This window comes from Budorcas taxicolor, chromosome 15 (genome assembly GCF_023091745.1).
Source record: "Budorcas taxicolor isolate Tak-1 chromosome 15, Takin1.1, whole genome shotgun sequence".
NCBI lineage: Eukaryota > Metazoa > Chordata > Mammalia > Artiodactyla > Bovidae > Budorcas > Budorcas taxicolor.
In genome coordinates, this window is record NC_068924.1 from 79251201 (window position 1) to 79277788 (window position 26588).

The 26588-nt window shown below is 47.0% G+C and overlaps 1 protein-coding gene across 1 annotated transcript; it reads right to left on the reverse strand.

Annotated features, from left to right (window-relative positions):
* Positions 1-17191: 17191 nt before the first annotated feature.
* LOC128059994 (olfactory receptor 9I1-like) lies at positions 17192-19124 on the reverse strand. Its single transcript, XM_052652211.1, has 2 exons — positions 19074-19124; positions 17192-18157 (listed from the first exon to the last, which is right to left on the reverse strand). Exons 1-2 carry the CDS (start codon positions 19122-19124, stop codon positions 17192-17194), a joined length of 1017 nt encoding a protein of 338 aa, XP_052508171.1.
* Positions 19125-26588: the final 7464 nt, after the last annotated feature.

The window sequence follows — 26588 nt, forward strand, 5'->3', positions numbered from 1 at the left end:
ATGCTATTGATGCTTATCTCTCTGGGGAGACTGTGGGTGAGGATGAAGGACCCTTATCTAAGCTACATCCCTTGGGAACTGAATTATACAAATGACTTTTCTGATTGCACCTTCTATGTGTTTGTTCCTCAGACTGTAGGTCAAAGGATCCAGCATAGGGAAGACTGCAGTGTAAAAGACACGGTCTTGCTCTCTGGGGATTTTGTCTGAGTTACTTCTCTGGCACATGAAGGCAAGTGTCGCAGAGAACAAAAGCAGTGAGATGGGAGGCGCAGGTGGAGAAGGTCTTGGCTTTCCCGCCAGCAGACGTCATCCTCAGAATCGTTCTGATGATGAGCGGGCAGGAGACCAGGACGATCACGCCATTGGCCGGGAAGGTGAGTTTGGCAGAAAAGAGGGTGACAGTCTCACTGTGCGTCGTGCTGCTGGAGGCAAGCTTTAGCAGGGGTGGGAGAAGGCAGGAGAGGTGGATCTGATTGTCGTCACAAAAGCAGAGGGTACAGGCGCACACGGCACGCAGGATGGCCCTCGATGACCCCCAGACACAGGCGTCAGGGACGTCGCCACATCCTAGCTCAGTGGATCGCTAACGGCAACAAATCGGCCATAGGCCATCCCAGCGAGCAGGCAGAGTGAATGGACGGTGAAGCTGATGGTAAAGAACTGGGCTGCACATCGGCCATAGGAGATGACCATTTGGCTTGTGGTCAGCGTGGCCAGGATCGGAGGGGTGATGACCGAGACATAGCAGGCATCCAGCAGGGAAAGAAGGCCCAGGAAGAAGTCCGTAGGGTGCAGAGTTGGGTGTCCCTGGGGGTTAGAATAAGCGTCTCCACATTTCCCAGAAGGGCGACTAGAGAGAAACTGCGAAACATCAGGAAGGGCTGAATGGTCAGTTCGGGGTGGTCTGTGAACCCACAGAATGAACTCTGTTGCCGTGGTGAGATCTCTTCGGCCACGGGTTCCATGCAGCTGGGTGGCCTCAGAAGGAGAATGGAATTAGAGATTCCAGACTTGCAGGCCTGTGTCTTCTTTCATGTCAGATGTTAGCTGAAAATCTTATGTTTTTCTGCTCAGAGAGAGAAAAGAATGTTATGATTTAAAGACTCCGCAGGCACTGCCCCAGTGGTCCAGTGGCTGAGACTCCGAGCTTCCAGTGCAGGGGACCTGGGTTCAATCCCTGGCCAGGGAAATAGATCTCACATGCTGCAACTAAAGATTCCGCATGCCACGAAAGATTGAAGATTCCGCGTTCTGTAGCAAAGACCTGGTGCACCCAGTGGAGAGATGAATAAAAATAAATAATAGCAACAAAAGAATCTACAGCTGGCGGTTACTATGGAGCGTGCTTACCTACCTGTGCATCCTTCTGGAAAATGGACTTGGGGTAGGCATTTCCTCAGGTTCACTTGCTTGCTGTCTAAGGTCCAAGACAACACTTGCTTGTTGTCTGTCTAAGACCAGAGAGCCTTACACTATCAAGACTGGAGGGGCCAGTCTGGAGTCTCCCTTTCCTAGGATATCCCCAGCAGACTGTCACGCAGCCCAGGTGTGCACCAGGGTGCCTTACCTGGATTCCAGAGTTGGGCCCTGACAACTCCCAGCAGGACGTAGACTGTGATGAGAATGGTGCCTCCAGGGTGGTCAGACGCCGAGTCCTCTGTGGTCAGACGCAGGGTCCTCTGTTGCCGGATGGGGACTTTCTGGGCAGTCTACCTTTGGAAAATTCTTCCTGTGGGGAAAGCTGCATTGCCCTTTCTGCATCTTCTACACATTAGTACTGGGTTTCCCAGCTGGCACAGTGGTGATAATCTGCCAATGCAGGAGATGCAGGTTTGATCCCTGGGTCCGGAAGATCCCCTGGAGGAGGAAAGGCAACCCCCTCCAGTATTCTTGCCCGGGAGACCCCATGGACAGAGAAGCCTGGCAGGGTACAGTCCACCAGGTTGCAAAGAGTTGGACATGACTGAGAGACTGAGTTTAAGGTTAAGTTTTCCACATTAGTATTATGCTTGATTCTGCATGTTGAGCAAGACCCCTCTCTCCCAAGACAGAGAGCGATCATGCCCACTCTTATCTTGTCTCTTATTCTTCAAGTCAAACATTTCCAGTCATTTCAGCAATTCCCGGTGAGCCCTTTCATAATTTATTTTTGTTCTGCTATGAACACGGTTATCATCTGTCTTGGATCTCTTTTGGGAGGAGCCTTGAGAGAAAGCACTTCTGTGAAAATCGTTAGATTTATGAGGCTCTCATTCTGTGTTGGACGCTTCCACATTAATTGACTGATTTCTCTCAATAATCCTGAAATAGCCGTTATGAATTTTCACTCTTGAAATGTGTAGGCTGAGGGTCAGGAAGTTAAAGTGGCTTGTCAAAGGATAAATTGCAAGTGCAGAAGCCAGAGCTTAAGCTATGGTGTCACGACTCCAGGGCACTGCTTCTTTCATTTCCTACACTGGTCCTTCTTGACCACCATCCGTCTGCTTTAATCTTTAGCTTCTGTAGGCTAGAGGTAGCTCATAGGAAGGGGGTTAATAGAAATCAGGTTGATTCTTCACTTTCTAGGGGTGAAAATGGGCTCTTTGTTAGCTACTCATTGCTCCAGGCTCTGCACTCTGGAATGAAGCCTCGAGGGGGTGGGGGTGGAGGCTTCTCCATCACCCGGAGACTCACCGGGAGGCTGGTTGGAGTCAGGGTTGAAGACTTGTTTGTGAGCTAGGGGTTCTCACCAGCCAAAGAACTTCCATAAAACATTTTGGGCTGTCTGCCAGTTTTGATCCTGAGAATTTCAAGGCTCATAAGGCAAAGTCAAGTTCCTGGTATCTCAGAGTGCCAGGCCCTCCAAGTTTCTGATAATTACCGTATCGAATCTGTTGATTGGCAGTAGCTTGAGTATCGACCGCCCTGGTTCACCCCATTGCTCTTGTCTTTGATCGTAAGTGCCTTTCTCTTTTTTACTCCTCATAACTTACACGTGGGTGTGGCTATTCACCCCCTGGAGGTCCATCATCTTATTGAAAAACTGAAAATTTTTTTTCACGGCTTTTTTTTTTTTTTTTAGTTCAAATACTTTAAAAAGAGAATTTGATGTATCCAGCTGCCTTTTTGAGAGCCAGTCCAAAAGTTAAAAAGTTGAAATCATATAGCCAGCCTACATGTTAACTGTCTGTTGTGTCCAAAGGGTCAGTTATGTGGTACAAAATAGAGCTTCATGTCTTCACCTGGATTGTGGAAGATGCTGGCATTTTGGTATCTTTTTGAGACCCAAGTCTTGAAAACTCAGCTTGGAACTTATTGATATAGACATCCTGAGTTTGCACTCACATCTATTATTCTGTTCCAAGACTCTATAAATCCTTATTTCAAAGCAGCATTCTTTATCCTTATTTAGCCACACACCCCTTTTCTCCTTCTTTCCATAGAGATGAAAATTTAAAGACATGGAACCCATGCTTTGGGACACGCTTAACTAAATGTCCTCCAACTCTTTTTGCTACGCTTGTCTCTGAATCATAAGATTAGAAATGTAAGTTTCTTTGAAGCATTTAAAAGATTACTTTGAAAATTTCAGTATTTGGACTAAATAGCTAGCAAATTCAGATTTCTAAACAATCACATGCTTTGTAGACACAGCAATAGCCCACTGCTTAGTCGGATTTGGACTGGCTAATCCACCATCTTTTTTCCAGAGTGGGCATAATCTTTCGGCTTCCCAGGTGGCTCATTGGTAAAGTAGCTGCCTGCAATGCAGGAGATGCAAGAGGTGAGGGTTCGATCCCTGTGGTGGGAAGATGCCCTGGAGTAGAAAATGGCAACCTGCTCCAGTAGTCTTGCCTGGAAAATCCTATGGACAGAGGAGCCTGGAGGGCTACAGCCCGGTGGTGCTAAGAGTCGGACACCCAGTGAACACACAGCCAGCAGAACCTTTCCGTCCAGCGCTTGTTTGTGTCCCACAGCATTTGCATAACTTAGTTAACACAGCCTGAGGACAGGCACCTTCATTGGTGCCTTCAGTAGGCCCTCATTGACCTAAAGAGAAACGTTCATCTGGCAATGTTCTTTGGAGGGTGGTAGCTAAAATTTGCATCTGTCCAAGACGTCGTCTCCACTGGGAAGTGACAGAGAGAACTTCCCTTGAAATGCAGCTATCAGCAGTCGACTTCTGGTTTCTGGGTCCGTGTCTGTCCGATGTCTGATATTTGAATGTGACCTTGTGTTGGGAGAGTGTCTGGGTGACTGGTTTCTCTTTCTCTCCAGGGTTTGGGGGTCTCTGTGCCCATGGCCATCAGGGTGGGCTTACATGCTCTTCTGCAGTTGGTGGGAGTCACCATGACCCTTAGCAGAGCTCCTGGACTTTATAAACACACAGATGCTGGAGTCAGAAAGGACCTTGGCACGCGGTTCTGTGATTTCCGCCCTCTGCTCCTCAGAGGCCTCGGCCTTTGTGGAGAAGCCGCGCGGGACACAGCAGGGGAAGTAAGCAGGAGGCTGAGCGGGTAAGGTTCAAACAAAGCGGCGTTTCTTGTCACGCTGGTAAACAGGTACTTTATTTCATTTTGTTTGGAAAGGGGGTTCTGACGTTAAAGAAAGATGACCCTCTGCTCCACTATGTTCTTCTCATTTGGCAGAAGAGAACACTGAAGCTCAGACAAGAAGTAACCTTTCCCCGGCATGCCGGAAAACATTTCCTCCCAAGTTGGTCTCGGTGGGGCATCTTAGGTGGCGCCTCAGGACAGGCCACTGGGTCGTGAGACAGCACACCGGAGCTGACAGGTCCGGGCTGGAGCCCCAGGGCTGGGAGGATTGCGACAGCAGAGTGGGGACCCTCAGAGGCCAGGTCTCGAGGTTCCCCAGTGGTCACCTCCCTCTCTGAAACATCCATTGCCACATCACCTTTTTTTTTTTAATTGGGGGATGATTCCTTTACAATTTGTGATGGTTTTGGCCGCACATCAGTGTGAATCAGTCACAGGCATGCGTGTGTTTCCCCCTCCTGAATCCGCCTCCCCCCACCTCCCCATCCGCCCCTCCAGCTCGTCACAGCACTGGCTCCGGGTTCCCTGTGTCAGCCATCAGCCCCCACTGGCTCTGTTTGACTTATGGCAATGTGAATGTTCCAATGCCATTCTCCCCAGTCACCCCATCCTCGCCTCCTCCCACTGAGCCCAGAAGTCTGTCTTTATGTCTGTGTCTCCCTTGCTGCCTTGCACTTGGGACCATCACTACCATCCTTCGAGATTCCATATATATGTGTTAATACACAGTATTTTGTCATTCTCTTTCTGACTTCCTTCACTCTGTATAACAGGCTCTAGGTTCCTCCACCTCATTAGAACTGACTCAAATATGTCCCTTTTCATGGCTGAGTAATACTGCATTGTGTGTATGTTCCACAGCTTCCATATCCACTCATCTGCCAATGGACATCTAGGTGGCTTCCATGTCCTAGCTGTTGTAAACAGTGCTGCATGGACATTGGGGTACACGTGTCTTTTTCAATTTTGGTTTCCTCTGGGTGTACGCCCAGCAGTGGGATTTCTGGGTAGCGTGGTAGTTTTATTCCTAATTTTTTCAGGGAATCTCCACACTGTTCTCCATAGTGGTTGTAGCAGTTTGTATTCCCACCAACGGTGTAAGAGCGTTCCTTTTTCTGCACCCTCTCTCCAGCATTTATTGTTTGTAGGCTGTTTGATTTTGGCCAGCCGTTCTGACCGGTTCTACATGATCTTTTCAAAAGCTTCTCCTGAAAGAAGGTCTTTCTGACCTCACCAGCTGAAACAGCCTCCACAGAGGGATGGGACCTAGCCTTGGTACGTGCTCTGAATACCTAGTTATTCAACCATGTGGGTGTTAGGGGAGTAATAATATCTCTATGCCAACTATTGTTCCCTGCGCTGGACATACTTGGTGCCAACTGCTGCAACCATCAGTAAAGAATGTAATCCTGTGTCTGCTTCACAGGAGATAGAATTAAGCCTTGACAAGATAACCTGTCTGAGAGGTCACAGAAAAATTTAAATTGTTTTCAAACATTTGGATACTTAACATTCTCTGGAATATATCTCATCTCCCAACATAGGTACAGGATTTACCCTGCCTCATGGGGAAAGAGCTCGTCCTTTTGCTTTTGTGAGGGAATTCTATGAAGCACTGTGATATTTCCTGTTTTCTGAGCAGATCCAAAGAGACTGCTGCTGTGGTGATCTGAAAGTCACAGAAAATGCAATTACCTAATCTTCCTCGGGCTGATATTACATTTTGCCGAAACCCGCTTTTGAACACACTCCCAGCAGGTAGCAAGACCAGGCTGTGAGCCCAGTTTTATTCAGAGTTCCTGGGCAACATTCAAAGCTTGCAACCCCCAGGCCTTCCGGTGTCTGACTGTTTTGCCTTCTTGCTCAGACAACCCGGTTCAGATGGTCTTGTTTCTGAATCATTGAGTTTTCTGATCCTACTGAATTCTTTGGTGGTTTTAACCCCTTATAGGTATCACGTGCGTGTGTGTGTGTGTGTGTGTGTGTGTGTGTGTAAGTCGCTTCGGTCCTGTCTGACTCTTTGCGACCCCATGGGCTGTAGCCCTCCAGGCTCCTCTGTCCGTGGGGTTCTCCAGGCAAGAGTCCTGGAGTGGGTGCCATGCCCGCCTCCAGGGGCTGAGCCACACCTCTCACCGCCCCTGCACGGGCAGGCGGGTTCTTTACCACTAGCGCCACCCGGGGAGCCCCTAGGTGTCACCTAAGGTGGTGCTAAATGTAAATGGGGTTCTTTTTTCTATACGATTCACTGTGATAAGTCAACTGCCTTCAGTGGGGGTTGTATGAGCCCAGACTTGGCTGCAAATCACAAAACGAGCGGGGCAGGGCTCCGTGTTTCCAGGAGAAGTCAGCTCCCTTGAGTCGGCGCTGACTCACGGATGTCATCATAGCCTCCTCTTTCTCTCCGTGGGTAAGAAAACCACGGGGCTAAGGATTCAACGCTCAGGAGGGTAAGCGGCAGAGCAGTCTTGGATGACACCGTTTCGCATGCTCCTTCCTCCGTGAGCCCTTCAGGGAAAGAGCAATGTCACCTCCGAGCCACGTCCGCCGGGGCTGGCAGGAAACGGAGTCGACCCAGGCCTGCTCTGACGCTCACAGATGAAGAAGCAGGCCCGGTCGGGGAGGGCGCATGTCTCATCTGCGGCCGCACGGCTTCTCAGCTGCCTGCTGAGGGCCGTGAGGGCTGATCGGGAAGGATCACTGAGGTAGCCAAGCCGGGGGAGGCGCCTAGGACCACCGAAACCGCGCTGCGCTCGATCAGGGTGGTCTCGCCCATCAGTCTGTTCTGCTCAGGGATTCTGCTTCCTTTGAGACCCAGCTGGAGTCTTACCACCTCTGGGAAAGCTGGCTAAACCCCATATGGATGTTCTCAGGTCTCAGTGAGCCATACCTGGGTTAGTTCCCCATTCGCTATTGTAGTCGAGTTCTGAGCATTAGACCTTCTTTAGTTTAAACATCTGCCTTCTAAAATATTCTGTGGGAGAAGTGTTCAGTTCTTCAACTTATTTAAAACATTAAAAAAATTTATATCGGAGTATAGTTGTTTTTACAATGCTGTGTTGGATCAGAAGAATAAAAAGCCTTCAAGTAGTGAGTCATCCTGTGGCTCTTTGACCTTCAGCTGGCGGCTTCCAAGGTCACAGTCTTTACTGGCCTCAAGCTAGCAGGATGGGAGGAAGCAGGGCTTGTTGGGATGGTCTGCACCATTTATTCAAACATTCTATTGGCTAAGCTGCGTGTCCATACTTAGCTGCAAAGGAGGCTGGCTAGTTGCTTCACCAGTCCTAGCTGGATAACATGAATCTGGGGGTCAGAGGGCGCGATGAGGTAAGCAAGCCCCAAGGTGGCCCCCGGTGATCCCTGCCATCTGGTATGCGTGTCTTTGAGTGATTTACTCTTTTGAGAATGGCCTGGATTTAGTGACTCACTCACTCAGTAAATGAAGTGTGATGGGGTGTTACTTTTGAGATTATTAAGTTTCAAAAAAATGCGGGTGCCTGTTTCGAGCTATTCTCTCTGAGAAGTCAGCTGTCATGTCATGAGCTGCCCCAAGGGGAGGTCCATGTTGCAAGGAACTGGCCTATTTGGCTACCAGTGGGGAAGGATGCCAGTCTCGCCAACAGCCCTGCCTTAACCTGCAGCCCTGGCCGAGGTGTTAATCACTGCTTTGTGAGAGACCCTGAGGCCAACACACTAATCACTGCTTTGCGAGAGACCCTGAGGCCAACATGCTATCACTGCTTTGCGAGAGACCCTGAGGGAGAGTCCCAACCAACTGGTGCCTGGATTCCTGACCCTATAAAAATGGAGACAGGAAACGTTTGCAGCTTTAAGCTGCCAGCTCAACAATAATAGACAACTAACACATCCTCATGGGGAGATGCTACAGATGGCAAACAGAGCTTCAGTACTCTGCTTACTTCTTGTGGTTCTTTTTTTTGCCTTGGATGTTTAGCCCTTGGTTTCTTAGTATCTTTCACTTGTTTATCTTTCTAGGTGCTTTTGTTTTATCTCTTTACATGTTTTAAGGCCAGTTCGGTCAGAAAATCCTAGGCCACCGTCTTGCCAGAAATGGAAATCCTATTCATTTAAATCTTTCTGCTTCTCCATAAGTCTTTATTGAGCACCTGCTGTGATTCAGGAAGCTCACTAAAAATAATGGATAGTTCTCGCTTCCGTGGAACTTACATTCTACCGGAGGTGGGGGTAAAAAACAAGCAGGCAAACAGAGAGCAGGCCTTGTCGTGTCCTGAAGGGTAAAGTAGCAGGGCGGGGGGGGGGGGCGGGGGGGCGGGGCGGTGGGGGGGAGAGCGCAGCAAGGGAGCTCTTGTTCTAATGGTCAAGACGGCTTTCTCTCAAATGAGGCAACATTCCAGCAGAGACCTGAGTGAGGTCAATGAACAGTCTTGGAGAATGATAATGGGGAGATGGGGTGGTGAGAAGGCTTGTGCAGACCCTTTCTTCTTGGAGGTCTGCAGGAAACGCTGGGAAGGAAGCATTCTCTCATTCCTTTCATTCCAGGGGGATTGAATGTAGGGAGCTTGGACACAGCGTAGTGGATTGGTGGATCTGAGAAATCACTGTTGCTTTCAGCCTCTCAAGCATCAGCAGAGCTGTCTTGTCTGGGACAAGACTTCCAGCTGAAGCTGACTTAAGTGCCCTGGTCCCATCTTCGCCATCACGGATAATAGTGTCAGCGTAGGCACTGAATAACTTTTTTGTTGCATGACTCTTCTATACAATGTCTTTCATTTTCTACCCAGCTGTTTAGCCAAGAACTTGCAGGTGTATAGGCATTTAGGCTAAGTAAGTTTCTCTCCTTGTTAAATACATTTTAAAATTTTATTTATCTTATCTTCTCTGACCTATTGACCTTTGGATTGTCCCTGACTGACTTTTGAATGGCCCTTTAGATGACTCCCAAGTTCCCAAGCAGGAAAACCATCTTCTATGATTCTTGGAGAAAGAGCCTAATGAGTAAGTCCTTTCTGTTGTTGTTGGGACAAATTTATTTATTTATTTTTAATTTAATTTTTATTTTGTATTGGAGTATCGTTGGGCTTCCCAGGTGGCTCAGTGGTAAAGAATCCACCTGCCAACGCAGAAGGTGCAACCTTGACCTCTGGGTTGGGGAGATCCCTCGGAGAAGGAAATGGTAACCCACTCCAGCACTTCTGCCTGGGAAATCCCATGGACAGAGAAGCGTTGTGGGCTGCAGTCCCTGGGGTTGCAGAAAGCTGGACGTTACTGAGCACACGCATCAGCGACTCACAGTGTTGTGCTAGTTTCAGGGGTACTGCAAAGTGACGTGTGGGCTACTTTCCCTTAAGTGATTCTGCACCCAGAGAAGGCACAATTGTTCATAAATTGTTGTTCAAAGGTGACATAAACTGGTATGTAAGAGTTGAGTTTCTGGAGCCAGATCCTCTGAGCTCAAATCAAGAGCCTTGCTTCTGTGACCTTGGACAGCTTAACTTCTCTATGTCTTAGTTTCCTCACCCCCAGGAAAAGTGAAAGTGAAAGTCACTCAGTCGTGTCCGACTCTTTGCGACCCCATGGGCTGTAGTCCATGGAATTCTCCAGGCCAGAATACTAGCTTGGGTAGCCTTTCCCTTTTCCAGGGGGTCTTCCCAACCCAGGTTTCGAACTGGGGTCTCCTGCATTGCAGGCCGATTCTTTACCAACTGAGCTATCAGGGAAGCCCACCTCACCCCTCAATTCAGTTCAGTTCAGTTGCTCAGTCGGGTCCGACTCTTTGAGACCCCGTGAATCACAGCACGCCAGGCCTCCCTGTCCATCACCGACTCCCAGAGTTCACTCAAACTCACGTCCATCGAGTCAGTGATGCCATCCAGCCATCTCATCCTCTGTCGTCCCCTTCTCCTCCAGCCCCCAATCCCTCCCAGCATCAGGGTCTTTTCCAATGAGTCAACTCTTTGCCTGAGGTGGCCAAAATATTGGAGTTTCAGCTTTAGCATCAGTGCCTCCAATGAACACCCAGGACTGATCTCCTTCAGAATGGACTGGTTGGATCTCCTTGCAGTCCAAGGGACTCTCAAGAGTCTTCCCCAACACCACAGTTCAAAAGCATCAATTCTTCAGCACTTAGCTTTCTTCACGGTCCAACTCTCACATCCATACATGACCACTGGAAAAACCATAGCTTTCACTAGACGGACCTTTGTTGGCAAAGTAATATCTCTGCTTTTGAATATGCTATCTAGGTTGCTCATAACTTTCCTTCCAAGGAGTAAGCATCTTTTAATTTCATGGCTGCAGTCACCATCTGCAGTGATTTTGGAGCTCAAAAAAAATAAAGTCTGACACTGTTTCCACTGTTTCCCCATCTATTTCCCATGAAGTGATGGGACCAGATGCCATGATCTTTGTTTTCTGAATGTTGAGCTTTAAGCCAACTTTTTCACTCTCCTCTTTCACTTCCATCAAGAGGCTGTTTAGTTCTTCTTCAGTTTCTGCCATAAAGGTGGTGTCATCTGCATATCTGAGGTTATTGATATTTCTCCCGGCAATCTTGATTCCAGCTTGTGTTTCTTCCAGTCCAGCGTTTCTCATGATGTACTCTGCATAAGAGTTAAATAAGCAGGGTGACAATATACAGCCTTGACGTGCTCCTTTTCCTATTTGGAACCAGGCTGTTGTTCCATGTCCAGTTCTAACTGTTGCTTCCTGACCTGCATACAGATATCTCAAGAGGCAGGTCAAGTGGTCTGGTATTCCCATTTCTTTCAGAATTTTCTACAGTTTATTGTGATCCACACAGTCAAAGGCTTTGGCATAGTCAATAAAGCAGAAATAGATGTTTTTCTGGAACTCTCTTGCTTTTTCCATGATCCAGTGGATGTTGGCAATTTGATCTCTGGTTCCTCTGCCTTTTCTAAAACCAGGTTGAACATCAGGGAGTTCACGGTTCACGTATTGCTGAAGCCTGGCTTGGAGATTTTTTTTTAATTTGGCTTGGAGAATTGTGAGCATTACTTTACTAGCGTGTGCCTCACCCCTCTGTGGGGATAATAACTGCACCTACATTGTAGGGCTGCTAAGGCGTCACAGGGTTGTTAAAAACATCTAAAAGTTTTTAGACTTGTGTTTTGCATATAATAGGCATAACTCTTAGCTGTAATAATAGTAATATTTTATTAGGAGTCAGGACAATGAGTTATTAGGTTCTTTAGATTGTAAAAGAGACCACTCAGATTATCTATAGAATAAGGGTCTATGGTTAAGATGTTTATGCTCCAGGAGGGAGACAGGGATTTCTTGAGGGAGTTACTGGCGATGCTAGAACTCAGTCTGGAACACAATTCGAGACTCGGAAAGATCTCATGTAGCACCAGGGACTGGTCTCTCTGGCTGCTTTCTCAGCATCTGACATTTGCTCATTTCCTCTCCATCTGCCTGACTCAGCCCTTCTCTCCGTATCTTATCATCATTTGTGAGTCTCATTTCGTAGCTAACGTAGTCTTTCCCCGTATTTTTCAGTTTAAATCCTCAAGGCGGAGAGACGTTTATTGCTTCTGCTTAGTAATCACCATTGTATGAGTCTAGAGCACCTCACGGTTCTCCACTCTGTTCACGGACTGATGAAATCTGCGCCAGGGGCTGGTTTAGTCTGATCACCGGAAGGGTAAAGTCAAGCGCCAGAACCGGAGTTACCTAAGCAGACGGCGACGAGTAGGGCGGTTTCTCCTGTAGTGGGAGAATGACGGAAGTATAGACACGCTCTTCGTTTACACTGTTCCCTCACACTCAGTCTCACGCTGAGACCCAGTCCTTTGTTTATTCAAAGAGTGTGGATGAAATGAGTGTCAACGAGGGCAGCCCTGCTGCAACACGCTGAAGAGCTCCTTTCTGTTAGCGTTCTGGGAGGATGGCGCCCGTTGATCCTGATGACCATGCTCGGGCTAGTCCCCAAAGGGGAGTCTGTCACAGGAGCCCGGTGTGTCCTGAGGAAGCAAGAACATGACTGTGGCTGGCTTCAGGGCAAGGAAAGTAGGGAACGGGAGCTGTCCCGGCGCTTCCTTAGTCTTTTGTTGCAGGGTCTTTTAAAAAAATTTTTTTTTCTTGGGGTGTAGTTGCTTTACAGTGTTGCGTTGCGGTTGCTGCTGCTGCTAAGCCGCTTCAGTTGTGTCCGACTCTGTGTGATCCCAGAGACGGCAGCCCACCAGGCTCGCCTGTCCCTGGGATTCTCCAGGCAAGAAGAACACTGGAGTGGGTTGCCATTTCCTTCTCCAATGCATGAATGTTGTGTTAGTTTCTACTATAGAGCAAAGTGAATCAGCTATATATATATACACACACACACACACTTTATGTATGCATATATGCCCTCTCTTTTTTGATTTCCTTCCCAGACATACAGAACAAATGTATGGATACCTACCAAGGGGAAAGACGGGGATGGGCTGAGTTAGGAGACTGGGTTTGACATATATAGATACCGGTACTATATATAAAATACATCCCTGGAGGAGGAAATGGCAACCCACTCCAGTGTTCTTGCCTGGAAAATCCCATGGACAGAGGAGCCTGGCGGGCTACAGTCCATGGGGTCACAAAGAGTCAGACATGACTCAGTGACTAAACAACAGTGACGTAAAACAGATAACTAATGAGATCGTACAGAGAAGGGAACTTACTTAATGCTCCGCCGTGACCTAAATGTGGATTCTCTTGGAATAACTGCTTCGTCGTCGCCCCCTCCTTGACTTCTCTACGTTGGTCAGTCTGGTCTCCTACACTTGATCACCCGTATGCTGAGCTTCACGATACCCAGTGAAAAGTTTCTATCCATGTCAGGTGCTGACCTGAACAGAACAGCTGCAGGCAGGGGGGCAGCCCATCTCAATAAAACAGCTGTTCCCATGTGGAGGGGCACGGAGGATCAACTTCTCATAAAGTCCAGTCTGGTTAGAGGGATTCATCCGGCACACAGCAATACATTCAATAAAAAGGACATACTTGGGTTGCCCTTGAGTATGTGGGATGCAAATAAACACACTCACTGCTCCTACCCCACCCTCAAATTGAACATCCATATTCATTTATTTCTTAGTTGGAAAGGAATGTTATTCATCTTTCTGTGTTCATTGTCTTGCCTTTTCATTTGCTCGTGATCTGTTTAATATTTGCTCGAGGCTGTGGAACTGTGGCAAGGGCCAGGGCTGACATCAGAAAGTGAACGAAAGAGAAGGGAAGAGAACAGTATACACTGAGCAACTGATTGGTGCTGGATTTCTTTTTCATCACTTTATTTAATTTTTGCAATATGCTCTTGAGTTAAAAGTTGTTATATTTGTTTTAGACTCGAGGAAATTTAGGATTTGAGACATTAAAGCACTTATCCCAGTTGTCACAGTGAATTAGGGGTAGAGCTGGAATCCGAATACAAGCCTGCTTCTGAGAGTCACGCCTTTGTCTATGGCTATAAACTGAACAAAAGGACTTTGAGCAAAGGCCCAAAGGGACTGTGAGAGAGTGCTTTCTTAACTGCAAAGTGGGGATCTTCTGCGTAACCGTGGCTTCTGTATTTGCCACTTCCGTGAGGCTCAGATGAGACCATGCACGTGCCCTAAAAACGGGTTCAAAGGCAATTACTGAGCACTCCTCTGGTTCAAGCTCTGGACTTGGGGACGAGTTCAACCTGCAGAAAACAGGCTCTGCCCTGACGGGTTTCTCAGTCTTGTGAACGACTTACAGTTGCTTTCCCCTCTTACCAGATCTTTTGCTAGAGAAGATAATATGCGATGCAGCCTTTTCCTTTGCTCTCTGACCTTGCTCTTCCTGGAAACGGGATGCTTGGTGGGGAGAACCGTGTATGAGGCGGGCAATGTGAGTCGGGAGGGGAGGCCATGCTCCATATCCTTCAGAAACGAAAGACCTGGTCCTTGAGGAAACACTCCCAAAGGCTTAATTCATCTTGAAGGCATCAAAGTAACATTAAAGCAGGAAAGAAACTGAGGGATTAAGTGGGAAGGCGGTTTGCAGGTTTGCAAATTCCATTGTTCTGGTGTGAACCAGGAGGAGAGACACTCGAAGACTTGAGAATCTAGGATGTGAGGAGGAAGGCTCGTTTCTTGACCACTCCCTTCCCGTGACCATTTAGAGACTCACTTTTTAAACGCTGAGGTATAGTTGCTTTACAATAAAGTGTTGGTTTCTGCTGTGCAGCAAGGTGAATCGGCTACATGCGCACACATGTCTCCTTTTCCTTGAATTTCCTTCCCGTTTAGGTCCCTGCAGAGCAGAGCATTGCGCAGAGCTGTCACTGCTCTACGCTTGGTCCCCATTAGTTACGTATTTTATGCACAATATCAGTAGTGCCCGTATGCCGACCTCAGTCTCCCGATCCATTTCACCTTCCCTCTCGGTATCCACATGGCGTTCTGCAAGTCTGGGCAGAGACTCAGTTTGTCTTACACAACACTCCCCACTTACTGAGGGAATCAGTCACTTCTGCATTAAAAAAAAGGCTAGCTTTTTTTTTTAAACTTTTTATTTTGTATTGGAGTATAGCCGATTAACAGTGTTGTGATGGTTTTACCTGAATGACGCAGGGATTCAGTCCTACGTATACGTGTATCAATTATCCCCCAAACTCTCCTCCCATCCCAGCTGCCACAGAAGACTATTTAACTTTATCCACTGGTATCTTCAGAAATAATCCTTGTCCCAGAGAAGAAGGCAGAACTGATGGGAGCAAAACTGAGAAGGAAAGGACGGGAAACCCAAGTCTGGCACAAAGGGCACAGGACTGGGGAAGAGAAGCTGAAGACCCCTGGGGTCTCTGAGATACTGAGAGGCACGATGTCAGTGAGCAGCTTGAGACTTCTGGGTGCTGAGGAATGGAGTGGGGCTGGGAGCAAGAGAAGAAAGTACACTTGAATTGCTGGAAACAAGTATTACCATATACACAGTTAAAATTTTTAAAAACAAATTTTATTGAAGTATAGTTGCTTTACAATGTTGTGTTAATTTCTACTGTATAGCAGAGTGATTCGTTTATATATATATATAGAAATAGATATATACACATAATATATTCTTTTTTCATATTCTTTTCCATTATGGTTTGTAAAGGATATCACAGGATATTGAATATAGTTTCCTGTGCTATACAGGAGGACCTTGTTGTTTATCCCTTCTGTATAGAATAGCTTGCATATGTTGACCCCCAGGCATCCCCAGTGGTTCATCTAGTAAAGAATTCGCCTGCCAGTGCGGGAGATGCAAGAGACCTGGGTTCGATCCATGGGTCAGGGAGACCCCTTGGAGGAGGAAATGGCAGCCCACTCCAGCACTCCTGCCTGGAAAACTCATGGACAGAGGAGCCTGGTGGGCTACAGTCCATGGGGGCTCAAGAGTCGGAAGCACGGTCTCATTCACACATCTGCTAACCCCAACTCCCTACTCCTCTCCACCCTCCCTCCCCCGTGGCAACCACAGTCTGATCTCTGCGTCTGGGTGTCTGCTTCTGTTTTGCAGATAAGCTCTTTTGTGTCCTGTTTTAGATCCCACCATAGGTGTATCTTGTCTCCCTGCGTATTTAACTTATATGCAGAGCGCATCATGAGAAACTCTGGGCTGAAGGAAGCACAAGCTGGAACCAAGACTGCCGGGAGAAATATCAATAATCTCAGATATGCAGATGACACCACCCTTATGGCAGAAAGTGAAGAGGAACTAGAGAGCCTCCTGATGAAAGTGAAAGAGGAGAGTGAAAAAGTTGGCTTAAAGCTCAACATTTAGAAAACTAAGATCATGGCATCCAGTCCCATCACTTCATGGCAAATAGATGGGGAAATAATGGAAACAGTGAGAGACTTTATATTTTTGGGCTCCAAAGTCACTGCAGGTGGTGACTGCAGCCATGAAATTAAGATGCTTGCTCCTTGGCAGAAAAGCTATAACCAAACTAGACAGCGTATTAAAAAGCAGAGACATTACTCCGCCAACAAAAGTCCATCTAGTCAAAGCTGTGGTCTTTCCAGTAGTCATGTATGGATGTGAGAGTTGGACCATAAGGAAAGCTGAGCACCAAAGAACTGACGCTTTTGAACTGTGGTGTTGGAGAAGATTCTTGAGAGTCCTTTGGACTGCAAGGAGATCCAACCGGTCCATCCTAAAGGAGATTGGTCCTGAATATTCGTTGGAAAGATTGATGATAAAGCTGAAACTCCAATACTTTGGCCACCTGATGCGAAGAACTGACTCATTTGAAAAGACTCTGATATTGGGAAAGATTGAGGGCAAGAGGAGAAGGGGACGACAGAGGATGAGACGGTTGGATGGCATCACTGACTCAATGGACTTGAGTTTGAGTGAGCCCCGGGAGTTGGTGAAGGACAGGGAAGCCCGGTGAGCTGCAGACCACGGGGCTGCAAAGAGTAGGACACGACTGAGTGACTGAACTGCACTGAACAGGTGAAATAGCATGGTGTTTGTCTTTCTTTTTCTGACTTAATTCACTTAGGGTGATAATCTCTGGGTCCATCCATGTTGCTGCTGATTTGCAGTTTTTCACGTGTGCCTGTGTAATTACTGTCTCTCTGAGGATGCAGTTTGCATATATTTCTGGTGCCTGTTAGGACAGGTTGATATGGGGAACAAAATGGACCGAGAGAGCCTTTCACCCAGGTCTACATGCTCTGGGACACCTGGAACCTGCCAGCGACCTTTCTGAAGGCTGCTCTCACATCTGCGTTTCTCAGGCTGTAGATCAGAGGGTTCAGCATGGGGATGACCACAGTGTAGAAGACAGACACCGCCTTGTCTTCCTCTAGGGATGTGCCTGAAGCACTCCGCAGATACATGAAGGCAAGGGTCCCGAAGAACAGAGCCACAGCAGTGAGGTGAGAGGCACACGTGGAGAAAGCCTTAGCCCTGCCCCCTGAAGAGCTGACCTTCAAAACGGCCTTGATGATAAGCAGGTAGGAAATCAGGATGACCAGAGCATTGACCAGAATCACAAAGTTGCCAAAAAAGACAATGACAATCTCTGCATCTTTTGTGTCACTGCAGGCCAGCTTCAGCAGGGGTGGGAGGTCACAGAAGAAGAAGTTGATCTGATTGTCGTCACAGAAGGAGAGGGTGAATGTGCAGGAGGTACGCAGGATGGACCCTGTTAGCCCACAGACGTAGGCTCCGAGCACCAGCACCCAGCAGATCCTGGGAGGCATGGCCTCAGTGTAGAGCAGCGGGCTGCTGACAGCCACGTAGCGATCGAGGGCCATCACCGACAGCAGGAAACACTCCGTGCCTGCACAGATGGTGAAGAAGAAGAATTGGGCTGCACACTGGCCATAGGAGATGACTGTCCTGCCTGCGGCCAGGGTGGCCAGGGCCTGAGGGGTGATGACCGAGGTGTAGCAGGTGTCCAGCAGGGAGAGGTGGCTCAGAAAGAAGTACATTGGGGTGTGGAGCCGGACATCCTCCTGAATCAGAATGATCATGCCCAGGTTCCCCAGAAGGGTGACCAGATAGAAACTCAGAAACGCCATGAAGAGGGGGATCTCCAACTCAGGATAGTCAGGAAAGCCCATGAGGATGAACTCAGTTACTATGGTGAGATTATTCTTGGCCGTGAATCCACATAGACTGGAGATCTGAGGTTGAGAATGAAATGGGAAAAAACAAACCTCAGAATTGAAGAACAGATGTTGTCTCTCCGGTTGAAGTTAGGTTTATCTTTCTGGGCAAACATACGGAAGTTGTTTTTGAGAAATCTTGTACCTGGCTGACTCTTCTTGGACATCCTGCATTTCTGGGGGCTGAGCCATGAGCTGGTGTTTCTAAATTAAAGTAACTCTGGTCTACATTTGGAAATTTCTGTGACGATAAGAGACACATAGACTCTGAGGTTTGGAAATTATCTAGGTTGCATCTGCTCTAATATTCATTAGACACTGGAGTGTCCTCTACTGAACACCGTTCCATGTGTTTGTCTGGTGGCCCTGTGAGCTTCTGTCTGTGGACGGTTCTACCTGCTCATTCTGTTTTTGGTTCTAGATTCTCTCTCTTTTTCTTCCACACATTGGCTTTAGTTTCACCTCTTCCAGACATAATGATTTTAAACCCTTCTTGTCAGGAAAGCATTTCAGAGGTTGGAAGATGATAAATCTACTCTTTCTGTGGACTATGCCCTCATTTACCCATTAATATATATGTGTGTATATATAAGATATATATATTTTACTTTGCAATTTTACTTTTTTATTGAGGTGCAGTTGCTGCATAAGTTACAGGTGTATGTATAGTGACTCTCAGTTTTGAAAGTTGTGCTCCGTTTATAGTTGTCATGAAATACTGGCCGTCCTCTCTCTGCTGTACACTATATCCTTGCAGCTTATTTTCCTTCCTTCTTTTTTCTCTTATTGAACGATGATTGCTTTACCTTGCTGAGTTGGTTTCTGCTGTACACCAAAGTGAGTCAGCTACACGTGTACATATATTGCACCCCTCTTGAGCCGCCCCAGCCCACTTCCACCTCCCTAGGCCATCACAGAGCACTGAGCTGAGCACCCTGAGCCGTGTATCAGTAGCTGCTTCCCGCTGGCCATCTAGCTCACACATGGTGGCCCGTGTGTGTCCACGCCAGTCTCCCTCCATCCCACTCTCCCCCTTCCCTCCTGTGTCCATGCGCCCATTCTCTATGTTTGCACCTCTATTCCTGCCCTGGAAGTAGGTTCATCTGTATCCTTTTCCTAAATTATACATATATGCATTCATATAGATTTGTTTTTCTCTTTGTGACTTACTTCACTCTGTATGCGGAGAAGGCGATAGCACCTCACTCCAGTACTCTTGCCTGGAAAATCCCATGGATGGAGGAGCCTGGTGGGCTACACAGTCCATGGGGTCACTAAGAGTTGGACATGACTGAGCGACTTCACTTTCACTTTTTACTTTCTTGCATTGTAGAAGGAAATGGCAACCCACTTCAGTGTTCTTGCCTGGAGAATCCCAGGGACGGGGGAGCCTGGTGGGCTGCCATGTATGGGGTCGCATCACTACAGATGACCCAATTATTATCTAATTCAACGTCTGGTCAATAATAGGTTAGTTAGATGATATTAAAAGATGATGTTTATGGGTCCAAACTAGCAAGTAGTAGATAAGTTCTGAAGGTTTAGTGCACAGCAGAGTGATAGTTGTCAAAATATTGTATTTTAAACTTCAAAGTTGCTGAAGACCAGTTCTTGACTGTTCTTACCACAAAGACAGGACAGTTATGGGACATGGTGGAAGATATGCTATGGTGGTGATCATACTGCAATATGTGTGTATCAAGGCAGCACATTGTACAACTTACACACTATTATACACCAATTATATCTCAATCATAATAAAAATTATAACTGAAAGACCTTTCTCCACTTTAATTTTTAGCACATTATTCTTGGGTTGGAGGTGTCCTCTGGCTGGGACCAAGGGTCCCTAGTGGGAGGGAGCCACTGGCTTATCACAGAAAACACAGCCTCCTTGAGCTGTTCCCCGCACCTCACTCCAGCAGCCTGGTTATGGAGTGAAGTGTGCTCTTCGGGAAGCCCTCTTGGTATTGTCAGGATCCACTGCTACCATCTCTAGTAGACACTAGCCAGCTGAATAATCTTCAGAAGTTCTCTTCCTCTCCTTGGGCTTTACTTTCTGTGCTGAAACATGACGGGGCTAGATGACATGATCATGGACGTCCCTTCGCTCTCACAGTCCATGGTCTGTATGTCTAGATGCGTGGGCTAAACGAGGCTCTGCAGAGGACTCCCTCAGCGTGTGTGCTGTGCCTTCTGTGTGCTCTGGCTGTGACTTGCTCAGTACGTAGACCAGCAGCTCTATTTCAGGCGAGCGGTAGTTTGTTTTCTCGTTTAGTAAGTCGGGTCTGACTCCTTTGTGACCCCGAGGACTGCAGCCCACCAGGCTCCTCTGTCCAGGGGATTTCCCAGGCAGGAATACCGGAGTGGGTCGTCACTTCCTTCTCCAGGGTGTGTTTACTTAAACATCATATGAAATCTTGCATCCAAAATTAATCATATTCCCAAGTTCCTGGTAAACCATTACTGAGCAGGGTGAGAGCCTTCATATTATTTTATTACTCTTCTGTCCACCCTCAATTGTTTCCCCACCCCTTACAGGGATACATTCCAGCATATGTGAACTATATATACCCCTGTGTATATTGCTTTTATATTTACACATATTTAAAAATATGTGTATATTTGAAAAATACTTATTTTAACTGTAAAGTTTACAAACATGATCTTTTTTGTGTCTTTTTCCACATACAGTATATCTTTTTGATTTATCCATGTTGTCTTGATAAATCATTTTTTTCTGATTTTGTTATTCTCTTCTTGTGAGCCCTTCCTAAGAGTGCCAGCCAGGTTATCAAACATTCTACATACATTATCTCGTACAATCCTCACAATGATCCTATGATAAAAGTATCATTTTGTCCTGGAGGGAACTGAGGCTCTGAATAGTTAATTACCTTGTTCAAAGTCACACGACTAGCCAGTTGAAAAGTCCCGATTCTAACTCAGGTCTGCCGTATTTCAAAGCCAAAGCTGCAGTACAAAGGAGCAATCCCACCTACGGCATAATTACAGATATCCAGTACTTTATGGTGAATTCTCTGGTCTAAGCCAGGCAGTATAATACCTCCCCCCCACTACCTACGTTTTCTAAATAGTGCCTACTGACATACACATAAGCCTGAAAAGATCGCAGCTGTAGGTTTTCAAGAAAAAAAAAAAAAAAAAAGAGCCAGTCTTCTTCGTGTATTTCATGTAAGAGCTGAAATCCCAGTCTGGACGTGGTCCCATCAGGTGACAAGTTCTGATGCTGTGGCCAGAATCCCTGCTCAGTTTCACCTTGCCTAGTCTGTGTGGACCTTCCTTCAGAGCCAGGACCCTATCAATGTTATCAAGGTCTCGATGACATCTCACTTACCTGGTAGAATAATCCGGTTGGATTCATCTTAATTTTAGAATCAAACTAATCAAAAGTCATTTAAGAATTTTGAAGAAGCAGCTCAGATTATGCAAATGGATGTATAGAGCTGACAGATTTTAGGTTTTCTTCTTACTCAGCGAACCAGAGGCTCTTTAAAAATACGTCTGGGGATGGTTTTGTAGAAGGATGCAGTGAGTGTGAAAACGGTCCCTGACTCGTGACTCCGCACCTGGGCAGCCCCCGGGGCTCCCTGGGAAAGGCAGCTCTGTCAGGGGAAATTCTCTTCTGAAGGTGCTCATTATCTCATCTCCCACATCAGAGAGGATGAAAACAAATCTTGTGGGATTTCGTGGCAACTCCCGAGTCTCATTAGTCTCAAAGCTCATCCGCAGCTTCTCTGAGGACTGAATTTGGTTCCTCTTCGCCACTGGCCCCGTGTCCAGCTGTCCCATTGGTGGCGGTGCCAGGAGCAGAGCTCCACTCCGAGAGCCCCGGGTGAAGTTTCATATGCTGCGTCCATCCTACATCCGTCCGTCCTTAAATCTTAAACCTGACGTCAAGTTTCATCTCAGGATCTGAAACCTAGGCACAGCATCTGCTCCGAATTTTTTAGGAGGGATGTTTATTGATTCCGGAGGAAATGAGGCGAGGTGTGCTAAACAGTCTTCATCCCGAGGACAAAGGAAACTGGCAGGCTACAGTCCATGGGGTCACAAAAGAAGTGGACACAACTTAGTGAAACAATGAAAGTATGTGCGCTGTATTGTGAATGCTTCCTGGAATGCTCTAGAGGGCACAGTGGCTGTTGGGACAAAATAGAGAGAAAAAGAGGGAGAATAAGCCCGTAATGATAGTATTCCATTAAACGCCCCCTCCCCTGCCCCGCCCCGCCCCTGACCCTGCTCAGTTGTGTCTGCGCTTTGGGACTCCGTGGACTGCCGTCTGCCCGGCTCCTCTGTCCACAGAGTTCTGGCAGGAATACTGCAACAGGTTGCCATTCCCTTCTCCAGGAGATCTTCCAGACCCAGGGAGCAAACCCTGGTCTCCTGCACTGCAGGTGGATTCTTTACCATTTGAGTCACCAGGGAAGTCCAAACATCCCTTTGGGAACTTGCAAAATAGTAGGGTAATTATTGCTTTCATCTCTTTGTGACATATGGGGAGGATCTGAAGCACTTGATGTATTACACAAATATTACTGTTGTTCCATTATTAATATTAAGCATAGAGCTTTTGCCTGTACTTCTGGAAAGAGATGTGCCTTAGATTGGGTTCTTTAACAAAAGAGTTGAGCCATGGATTTTGGGGCCAGTGTTTCATTGAGGGAGTAGAAAATATAGGAGTGGGATGGCTGGGTGTTTTCTGCACACTCAAAACTCTGCACACAGTAAAGCCCATTTACTGCGGGCTGCCTCATTAACTCTGGATGCAATGATATCATTTCAGCTGGAGTCAAGCTTCAGCTGGATCCTCAAGGGACCTCTAGAGTGTGAACTACACTGTGGGCTCAGTTCTGCCTCGAGCAGGGGTTTGGGCCTTCTGCAGGCCATATTAACTATCTGTTGACCGAGGGGTGCTCCCAGGAGATTGGCATGTGACACCTGCCTCCCCCCCCCCCCCCAGTGGATCCCTTGGTTGAGGGCAATACCCCAGAGAAGGCTGCACCTAGGAGCCATTAGCAGTCCACACTCAGAGCAAAACAGTGTGGTACCAGCATAAAAACAGTGGCACAGGCCAGTGGGAGAGAACAGAGGAGAAGACTTTTGTAGAAGCCGTGTGTAAGTGATGTCAGACAGCATTTGCCCTCCTCTGACTTCTGGCGGCTCTGTGGTGGGTTAATGCTGACCTCCTTCAAGAGGGCTCATGGCACACCTGGGTCTGCTGCACCCAGAGCCCTGCCCCTGCGGCAGGCCACTGCTGACCCGGGCCTCCGCAGGAGACACTCAGACACAGTTCTGGCTCAGGCTCTGTGGGGTCTCTGGGTACTGGTGCACACAAGTTTTGTTTGAACCTTCCTAGCAGCTCTGGTGGCTATGGGGTTTGATTCAAAACACCATTTCGCCCCTCCTACCTTGCTTGGGCTTCTCCTTTGCCCTTGGACATAGGGTATCTTTTTTGGTGGGATCCAACATTCTCCTGTCAATGGTTGCACACAAGAGAAGACTCTACACATGGACATCACCAGATGGTCAATACAGAAATCAGACTGATTATATTCCTTGCAGCCAAAGATGGAGAAGCTCTATATAGTCACAAAAACAAGACCGGGAGCTGACTGTGGCTCAGATCATGAACTTATTGCAAAATTCAGACTTAAATTGAAAAAAAGTAGGGAAAACCACTAGACCATTCAAGTATGACCTAAATCAAATCCCTTATGATTATACAGTGGAAATGAGAAATAGATTCAAGGGATTAGATCTGATAGACAGAATGCCTGAAGAACTATGGACGGAGGTTCATGACATTGTACAGGAGACAGGGATCAAGACCATCCCCATGGAAAAGAAATGCAAAATGGCAAAACTGTTGTCTGAGGAGGCCTTACAAATAGCTGAGAAAAGAAGAGAAACTAAAGGCAGAGGAGAAAAGGAAAGATATACCCATTTGAATGCAGAGTTCCAAAGAACAGCAAGGAGAGATGAGAGCCTTCCTCAGTGATCAATGCAAAGAAATAGAGGAAAACAATAGAATGGGAAAGACTAGAGATCTCTTCAAGAAAATTAGAGATACCAAGGAAACATTTCATGCAAAGATGGGCTCGATAAAGGACAGAAATGGTATGGACCTAACAGAAGCAGAAGAGATAAAGAAGAGGTGGCAAGAATACACAGAAGAACTATACAAAAAAGATCTTCATGACCCAGATAACCACGATGGTGTGATCACTCACCTAGAGCCAGACATTCTGGAATGTGAAGTCAAGTGGGCCTTAGGAAGCATCACTACAAATAAAGCTAGTGGAAGTGATGGAATTCTAGTTGAGCTATTTCAAATCCTGAAAGATGATGCTGTGAAAGTGCTGCACTCAATATGCTAGCAAATTTGGAAAACTCAGCAGTGGCCACAGGACTGGAAAAGGTCAGTTTTCATTCCATTCCCAAAGAAAGGCAATGCCAAAGAATGCTCAAACTACCGCACAATTACCCTCATCGCACACACTAGTAAAGCAAGGCTCAAAATTCTCCAAGCAAGGCTGCAACAGTATGTGAACCGTGAACTTCCAGATGTTCAAGCTGGATTTAGAAAAGGCAGAGGAACCAGAGATCGAATTGCCAACATCCACTGGATCATTGAAAAAGCAAGAGAGTTCCAGAAAACGTCTAATTCTGCCTTATTGACTACAGAAAAGCCTTTGACTGTGTGGATCACAACAAATTGTGGAAAATTCTGAAAGAGCTGGGAATACCAGACCACCTGACCTGCCTCTTGAGAAATCTGCATGCAGGTCAAGAAGCAACAGTTAGAACTAGACATGGAACAAAAGACTGATTCCAAATCAGGAAAGGAGTACATCAAGGCTGTATATTGTCACCCTGCTTATTTAGTTTATATGCAGACTACATCATGAGAAACACTGGGCTGGATGAAGCACAAGCTGGAATCAAGATTGCCGGGAGAAATATCAATAACCTCAGATATGCAGATGACACCACCCTTATGGCAGAAAGTGAAGAAGAACTAAAGAGCCTCGTGATGAAAGTGAAAGAGGAGAGTGAAAAAGTTGGCTTCAAGCTCAACATTCAGAAATCTAAGATCATGGCATCTGGTCCCATCACTTCATGGCAAATAGATGGGGAAACAATGAAAACAGTGACAGACTCTATTTTTCTGGGCTCCCAAATCACTGTAGATGGTGACTGCAGCCATGAAATTAAAAGATGCTTGCTCCTTGGAAGAAAAGCTATGACCAACCTAGACAGCATATTAAAAAGCAGAGACATTACTTTACCGACAAAGGTCCACCTAGTCAAAGCTATGGTTTTTCCAGTGGTCATGTATGGATGTGAGAGGTGGACTATAAAGAAAGCTGAGCACTGAAGAATTGATGCTTTTGAACTGTGGTGTTGAAGACTCTTGAGAGTCCCTTGGACTGGACCAACAAGCCCAGGAGATCCAACCAGTAAATCCTAAAGGAAATCAGTCCTTGGAAATAGTCTTTGGAAGGAATGATGCTGAAGCTGATACTCCAATACTTTGGCCACTTGATGTGAAGAGCTGACTCATTGGAAAAGACCCTGATGCTGGGAAAGAATGAAGGCGGGAGGAGAAGGGGATGAAAGAGGATGAGATGGTTGGATGGCATCACCAACTCTATGCACGTGAGTTTGAATAAGCTCTGGGAGTTGGTGAAGGACAGGGGGGCCTGGCGTGCTGCAGCCATGGGGTCGCACAGAGTCAGACACAACTGAGCGACTGAACTGGTCAACAATGTTGATAGTTTCAGGTGCCCAGAGAAGGGACTCGTTCATACATATCCATGGATACATTCTTCTTGAGACTCCTCTCCCATCCAGGCTGCTGCATAACATTGAGCAGAGCTTCCTGTGCTATAGAATAGGTCCCTGTTGGTTTTCTCTCTTAAATATAGCAGTATGTACATGTCCATCCCAAACTCCCTAACTGTTCTTGCCCTCAACCCTTCTCCCAGCAACCATAAGTTCGTTCTCTATGTCTGTGAGTCTGAAACTTCTCATTTTTAAGAAATTTATTTAGGTTTAATTGAAGGATGATTGCTTTACAATATTGTGTTGGTTTCTACTAAAACATTTCATTTTTGACGTCTGGTGGTGTGAGTGGCAGGTCCAAGAAGGAGCAGGTGGGATATGGCTGCTCCAGAAATGGAGATTCTGCAGAAAACCCTCCCAGGAAATGCCCTCGGGTGCCCAGGGACTTTCTCCCAGCTCACTTCCTGCCCGGAGGGCTTACGCAAATTGCACTTGGTGGGCGCAGTGGCACTTCGGCAGGGGTCAAAAGTTAATGACTGGCTCTTGCTTGGTATTATTTTGCAGTAATACCAGAGGCTCTGGCCGCCTGTGAGAGCACCTCCAGACTCTCCCAGCCTCAGACAACAAGAGTGGCCCCTCT